Source organism: Myotis daubentonii, chromosome 13 (genome assembly GCF_963259705.1).
Source record: "Myotis daubentonii chromosome 13, mMyoDau2.1, whole genome shotgun sequence".
Classification (NCBI taxonomy): domain Eukaryota; kingdom Metazoa; phylum Chordata; class Mammalia; order Chiroptera; family Vespertilionidae; genus Myotis; species Myotis daubentonii.
Window position 1 is genome coordinate 44,839,042 of NC_081852.1, and position 7,573 is coordinate 44,846,614.

At 60.0% G+C, this 7,573-nt stretch overlaps 1 protein-coding gene across 1 annotated transcript; it reads left to right on the forward strand.

The window, feature by feature from the left end:
* Positions 1-2,841: 2,841 nt before the first annotated feature.
* Positions 2,842-6,376, forward strand: NKX2-3 (NK2 homeobox 3). Its single transcript, XM_059661033.1, has 2 exons — positions 2,842-3,396; positions 4,849-6,376. Exons 1-2 carry the CDS (start codon positions 3,033-3,035, stop codon positions 5,589-5,591), a joined length of 1,107 nt encoding a protein of 368 aa, XP_059517016.1. The 5' UTR covers positions 2,842-3,032; the 3' UTR covers positions 5,592-6,376.
* The last annotated feature ends 1,197 nt before the right edge of the window (positions 6,377-7,573 follow it).

Here is a 7,573-nt window from a genome sequence, read left to right on the forward strand (position 1 = left end):
ACCCCACCCCCGCCCTCGCCGCCATAGATCAGCCCGGCGCGGGGCTGGGTATGAGAAGAGCAAAGGGGAACAGGGCGCAGAAACCGCCTGCTAAGCCCCAGCACCTGGGCTCCCCGCTCCGGATCCTCACCAGCCTTCAGCCCATCGACTCTGAACTCGTCCCCAGGCGGCCCGCTGAGGAGCAACGCGGTCAGGGGACGCAGGAGATAACCCACTCAGGCCTGGCCCAAGGGTATCTGGGTGGGTATTGGTGGCAGCGGGTGGGGAGGAGAACGGACCGAGTGGGCCTGCGGGTGGGGAGGAGACAGCCTTCTACGTGCGCAGGGAGGAGGCAACCGGACCGACTCCAGAGGGTGCGTGGCCATACCTCGTTGTTCCCTGTGCCCAGCCGCGGGATCTAAGATGGGGGTCTCAGAGGTGAACTTGGGGAAAGCTTAGGAGCGAGGTGCTGCCGAGAAGCCAGAGAACGTAGCAAGGGAAAATGCAGGCTTCGGTTGGAAATTCGAGAGATAGTGTCGGTAGCTTTTGTCTTTTTTCTGTTTTCTAAATCTTGGAATTACGTAAGGAAAGCACCCAGAGAAGCGTAAAAAAAAAATATGAGGACCAGAGGGGAGCCAACATTCCCCCGCGAGGCGTCTAGCCCTGGAGATGGGGGCGGAGGAGTGAAGCTGGAGCGCAGCTTCCTTCGCCTTCATCTGCCTGACTCCACAACGCACACGCTCAAGGACTCGCAGCCGGCCGTGCCGTGCACTCACCCCCACCTCTTTCTCGATCTTTGCGCCCAAGCTTTCTCGATCTGCCGCAAAACCAGGCGCATCCTTCTTTCAGCAACACCACGGCCTGGTTTGGAGACGCCGGCCCGCCTGGGGCGTCAATAGTCTGAGAATTCAGAGCTGAAAGGCACGGGGTGCCCCAGTAGCTGGGGAGCGGTCTTCCTGGCGCAAGGCCCTGCCCACAAAGCGTCCCCCCACAGCCCACCGGCCACTGGCACCTAAGAACTCCCCAGCGCACGTGGCCCGCGCGGCCGCGTCCCAGCTCCCCGAGCTCCCCAGGAGCTGACTCCCCCACCATTTCCGCTCCCTCTTGAACCGCCCCGCCTCTCCCCACCTCCCGACCGGCTGTTCTTTCTCTCCCCAGTCTTGGACACCCACTCCTCCTGCTGTTGCGGGGGAGTGAGGAGAGAAGGGGGGGGGTGCTGGCAGCTCTCCACCCTCATTCCCCACTCCCATTCCATGTTTGCCACCGCCCAGGGACGTTGTCCACAGTCCCTGCGCGGTCCACCCCGCTCCTTCCAGCGGAAGCCGGTCTCCCCCAATTCCACCATCACGACTGCCAAAAAAAAAAAAATGCTTAGGGCAGCTAAGGCCGGATGGAGCATCAAGGTTGGTTGGGAACAGATCTCTGTTCTTTCAAGGCCAGCGCTATGCAGGGTCTTTAGCTGCGCCCCGTTCCTCATGGGGCTGGGCGTAATGGCAGGCGAGCGCCTATTGTGCGGGAAGATGATCCCTACCAGCGTGGAGTGTCCTGTATCTCAGGAGACCCCCACAGATTCGCCTAGAATACACGACGGGGGCCGCACGAGGGCGCCAGAAGGTGTGTGGGTTGGGAAAATTAGAGGCCTCCAAGGGTCAAGGCCTAGAAACTGGCCCCCAATTTCAATAGGCGGGAAGGACAGTCTCCACGGCTGGTTTTTTCACCTCCCTTCGGAGGACAGATTCTTCATCAAGACTGTATGAAGCCACCGTGTGCGCACTACTCCAGCTTTGTCTCACCAGTGCAGTCAACAAACACTGCTTGACCTCTAATGTTGAATAGCCGTAATTGACATGTATTTGAGCACTTAACATGTGTGGGGCCTTCCCCTGGCTCCTGGCATGTTTTGCCTCATTTATCCCTGGCAACAACCCTGAAGAAGGTATTATTGTCTCCTTTTTGTAGACAAAGAAACTGAGGCTTAGAAACGCCCAAGGCCACACACTGACTAGGCTAGGATTCAAACCAAGAGTTGTGAGAAAACAAAGTTCAATAATAACTCCATCGTACCGTCTCTCACACACCTGCTTAGTGCAGTTGCTGCAAGACAAATACAAGGGCAAATGCACCTGGGACCCTGCCTTGGGGGGCTCATAGTCTACCTGGGTGGGGCAAGTAGGCAACATAGCTATAGTGGGAAGTAATAAGTGACCGAATGTCCTTTACTAACACACGCTGCAAGTTCAGATTCAAGAGAGATGAGCTCCGGCCAGGCGACCAGGGGGGCACACTTTCTTGGAGGAGGTGGTATTTGAGCAGAACCTTGGAGAACACTTTTGACTCATGGAGACAAGCGTGGGAGCGTGGGGAAGGCGTTCCAATGGGAGGGAGCAGCTTGAGCAAAGTCAATGAGGCGGGGACGGACACGTCGATCATCTATAGGTATATGAAACATTCTGCCTCCTTGGGGATCTAATGCCCGGTATTTATTAGCAAGGAAGCTCTCCTGCCCCGCAGCAGCTGGAAAAATCATGCTCCTGGGCCATCCATCCTTCCTAGCGTTGGTCTGCGGACAGGAAACCTCCCAGAACTGGCGCTGGCCGGGAAGGTGCGGCCAGAAGGGGCGGGAAGTGGTGTTCGGGCACCCAAGGCGGTGCAGACTCACCAGCTGCGACTCAGACTTGGAGACTCTCTCGTAGTCCTCGTCTATTTCTGGTCGGGTCACTACTCCCCACGCAGTGGAAGTGGGGGGCGTGGTCCGCATGAGCTGGAACCAATGGGAACGGAGGCTGAGGCGAGAGCCCCGCCCCTGGCATGACGCACGAACCTCAGACACAGGCTTCACCACCGAGGGCCCAGACCCTGCAGTGGCTGTAACAAAACCCAGACTCCCCGGTCCCGGCCAATGGAGCCGATTTAGACTGGAGCAGGACCGCGTCTGTCAAAAGCCCCACTCGGCAGCCGCGGTGGAGTTCAGAAGGAGAGCTGGAGCGCTGCGCTGCCTCCCCGCCCCCGCCGGGATTTATTGAGTATTTGGGCTGGAAAATTAAGTGGCCCTGATGATGTTACCAAGCCCGGTCACTTCCACCCCTTTCTCAGTCAAAGACATCTTGAACCTGGAGCAGCAGCAGCAGCAGCAGCACTTCCACGGCGCTCATTTGCAAGCGGACTTGGAGCACCACTTCCACTCAGCGCCCTGCATGCTGGCCACCGCCGATGGGACGCAATTTTCTGACGGAGGGGAAGAAGACGAGGAAGAAGAAGGGGAGAAATTGTCCTACTTGAACTCACTAGCCACGGCCGACGGCCACGGGGATTCTGGGCTCTGTCCGCAGAGCTATGTCCACGCGGTCCTGCGAGACTCATGCGGCGGGCCTAAGGAACATGAAGAGGACTCCGAGGTCGTGAGGGACCGGAGCCAAAGTGAGTAGAGGGGGGAAGGAAACGCACCCGCACATCTGGAGCAATGGCGGAGCGCCCCCAGATACCCCCCAAAACCTGCCCCTTTAGCCCTTGGCTGGGGTCATGCCTCGCCCTGGTCCAGGACAACTCCGCCAAGAGCAGGTGCCTGGGGTGGAGGGAGAAGGACCAGGTGACCCCGACAACTCCTCCTCCCAGAGAGGGGTCCATGCAGCCCCTAAGGGAAGGGAAGGTCGGTGTTGCCGCCCTAATGTAGATAAGCAACGGGCCCAGCCGCTGAGTCCGGGCAAACTCACTGTATTTTTGCTCTTTCCAAGAGCTAAAGGGGCAAGAGCTTGAATCTTTCCCACCTTCCCTCTAGCATGAGACCAGTTCTCTGATGCCAGAGCAGTGGTCACTCTTTTCAGGAAAAAAGGGGGTTCCAAGCAGGTTGTGTCCAGCATCCAGAGACACAGGAAGTTTGCTAGAGACCAGCTGAGTGATTTCCTCTTCTCTTTACTTGGAGCTCAGCATCCTCGAACCCACAGCACCCGGCAGAGAGAGGTTGCGTGGGAACACAGTCTGTTCCGCAGAGCACTCACACCCCTGAGGCGCCGGCCTTTTTTTTTTTTAAAGAATTCTTAACGTTTTGCTTTGTGTCCCAGGCAGTGCTGCTTCCGGCCGGCCGAAGGAAAACCGCGCCAGACTTAGTCTAAGATCCTGGCGCTCCCATCGGATGGGAGGTGACTTGGGCAGGGAACTCAGATAACTGAATACAACCTCCAAGGAGGTGTTTGTGTCTGAGGGGACACAGTGGAATCCCTTTCCCCAAGAGGAAATTTGATCTGGCCAAAGCCGAGGCCTGCCTCCCCTCTGACAACTCCCCTGGGCCTAAAATCGACGTGAAGCTGTCTATATCAGTCAAATTTCCTTTCTCTCTAAGGCAGCACAGACATCATCACACGAGCATTTAGCTGTGAGCATGTAGTGCTTTAGGAGCACAAAGTAGTCGCTGGGCAATGCACGAGCGTTACACTTTCTATCAGAAAGATGTCCGTGCAACTCTCGCATACCGGCTCCCAGATACCAACACGCCTCACACCTTCCGCTATCTGTGACGGCGTGGAAGGCAAACGAGTTTGCAAATACTGTAGTTATTATGTAGTTGCAAGCGTGCATCCTGAAAATAGTCATTAGCACACTGAGCCGCACATGTAATACGGGGTAATCTCCTCTCTCGCAGATGCTCAAGTTCTAAATAAACGCCGCGCACTAACTATAACTACCCCTCCCCGTGGAACGTGCCTCGAGGGCGTGCTAACTGTACTTGGACGGAGCCACAAACTTTCCAAAAACTCTAGACATTTACTACCGCACGCTCCGTGCAGCTACCAACAAGGGCACCGTGCTCCGGGGTCGGAGCTGCCGTGAGGTCTGGCACATCTAAGGGACGCTGATGTTTTGCTTCTTCCGCAGAAAGCTGCCCGCTGAAGAAGCCTCTGGAGGCGACGGGAGACTGTAAGGCGGCCGAGGATGGCGAGAGGCCGAAGCCACGCAGCCGCCGGAAGCCCCGGGTCCTCTTCTCGCAAGCCCAGGTCTTCGAGCTGGAGCGCAGGTTCAAGCAGCAGCGGTACCTGTCGGCGCCGGAGCGCGAGCACCTCGCCAGCAGCCTGAAGCTCACGTCCACGCAGGTGAAGATCTGGTTCCAGAATCGCAGGTACAAGTGCAAGAGACAGCGGCAGGACAAGTCCCTGGAGCTGGGCGCGCACGCGCCCCCGCCGCCGCCGCGCCGCGTGGCCGTGCCGGTGCTGGTGCGGGACGGGAAGCCGTGCGTCGCGCCGGGCGCCCAAGCCTACGGGGCGCCCTACAGCGTGAGCGCGGGCGCCTACTCCTACAACGGCTTCCCCGCCTACGGCTATGGAAATTCGGCTGCGGCCGCCGCCGCCGCCGCCGCCGCCGCCGCCGCCGCTGCGGCCTACAGCGGTAGCTACGGCTGTGCGTACCCCGCCGGCGGCGGCGGCGGAGGGGGCGGCGGGGCCCCTGCGGCGGCCGCGGCTTTGCAGCCCGCCTGCAGCGCGGCCGGAGGCGGCCCCTTTGTGAACGTGAGCAACCTGGGCGGCTTCGGCGGCGGCGGCGGCGGCGCTCAGCCGTTGCATCAGGGTGCGGCGGCCGGGGCAGCTTGCGCGCAGGGCACCTTGCAGGGCATCCGGGCCTGGTAGGGTCAAGGCGGCGGGCGCCCCACCACAGCCTGGCGCCGCGGGACTGAGTGCGAGAAAGGCTGGATCCAAGGGCCAAGTCCCCTTGTTAAAAAACAAAACAAAACAAAACTCGTCTTGCTCACTAGAGAGCCCTGAGCGCAGCTCACATTCGGCTTGAGGAAGGGGTCTCAGGGGCGAGGAGGATGCCCAGGGCCGGTGCGGAGACCGACTCCGAGGCAGAAAGGCCGGCTGGTGCCCGGGAGGACGGTGGCCCCGACCTGGCCCCGAACGGAGTGCGAGAGGCTGGGAATCTGGCTGCCGCTCGGTTCTCCCCGAGCGAGAAGGCTTCTCTCCCTCGGCCTTCCCAAGGCCTCCTCACAGCGTTGGCGGAGAACCCAAAGACACACACACAAAATAGCATGAAGGAGAGACAAATGGGCGTCGTGGCTTGAGAAATCCCCAAGCCCCACGGACCTTTGGCCCCCTTTGCGGGCCCGGAGCGCCACACTACACTCGATTTTCCTTTTTCCAACCGCCTGCCCTCAGCAGAGATCCTCGGCCTGGATCTCCGGATTGTCCGGGGGTAGGACTCTTCAAGAAAAACCAGCGAAGCGAGATAAACAATCTGGGGGCTGAACAAATCCGGGACCTGGTGGCCCGTGGAAGGTGTCACCGGGTTCCTTTCTGTTTCGTATTCTGTATTCAGCACATATAATATATATATAAAACTATATCCACATGCCGTGTACACACCCGCTGCCATACACTACAGGAGTCAATAAACAAGGTGCAATATTTCCAAACCATTAGCCGGCTACAGACTCTGTTTAGCCCCCTACCCACACCCCAGTGCGGAGGGATCCTTTCAACCCGGCGGGCAGGGGAGGACCAGGTGAGTAAGGGAGAGCAGTATTCCTTGGGCGATCGCAGGCCTGTTGGGCCCTGCGCCAGTCCCCAGGCTGCAAGTCTGGGCTCCGCGTGGCTTTGTTCGTCAATTTCTTTTTGCTCTAGTGGGGAGAATAGGTCGGAGCATCCCGGCCTTTTGAGGTCCGGGGCTTTGTAATCCCGCCCCCACAATTTTTACCCAGATGTTTGGGCTAGTGCCTGAGTCTGCCTTGGATCAAGGCTTAGACTCTGCCCCACCTGGAGGGTCGCCCGGGAAAAGGAAACTTCCCCAGGCCCAGCCGCAGGCGGCGCGAAGGTAGCTCCTTCTTTGGCCGCCGGGGCTCACAACGCGCCCGGGAGCGCTGCGCCCCGCCGCGGCCGCGTTCTCCCCCTCGGCCGCCCTCCCTTCTCCCCCGGCGGCCGCGGCTTTATGCCGCTCCTTGTCACTTGCGGAGAATGCCTGCGCGAGGTCTGTGCTGCCACACGGCCGATTGTGAGCGTGCCAAGGCGGGTGAATGGGGAGGCCTCAGAGCGCCGCGCCATTGTGGGGCCGGGCCTCGCTGAAAGGCGGCTCCGGGCCGGGAAGGTGCGGAAAGAATGGCTTTTTATTGGAGTCCCGAACAAAAGGTGTGGTAGGAAGGCGAAGTCCCCTGCGCGAACAAAAACCCCAGCATCGGGATTGACGTCCCCCCCTCCCCAACTCCCCATTGCTGCTTAGAGCGGGGGCTTTGTGCAGCAGTCTGCTCAACAGAGGGACGGAGAAATGCGCGGGGGGTTTTGTTCCCCACTTTTGTGCGCTGGGGGAGGGGGCGGCGTGGGGGGACGGAGGCTGGGCGGGCAGCAGGGAGGGCCGCGCTGATTAGGCCCGGCTGGCCGGGGCGCAGAGACGTTCAGCGGGAGTCGGCCGCCTGAATGCAGGGTCATTATTGCTACAAGTTTAGCAATTTCGCCCTTACAGGAGGGGGCGGGGGCCGCTGGGCTGCAGCGGGGCCGCCGGGCTAGGGCGCGGCAGAGACCACGGAGAGAAGGAAGAAAAAAGGTGGGGAGAAGGAGAGGGGAGGCCGGCGAGGGGATCCTCCCCAACCCGCCGCTGACCGCCCAGGCTGAGGCTCGGAGGC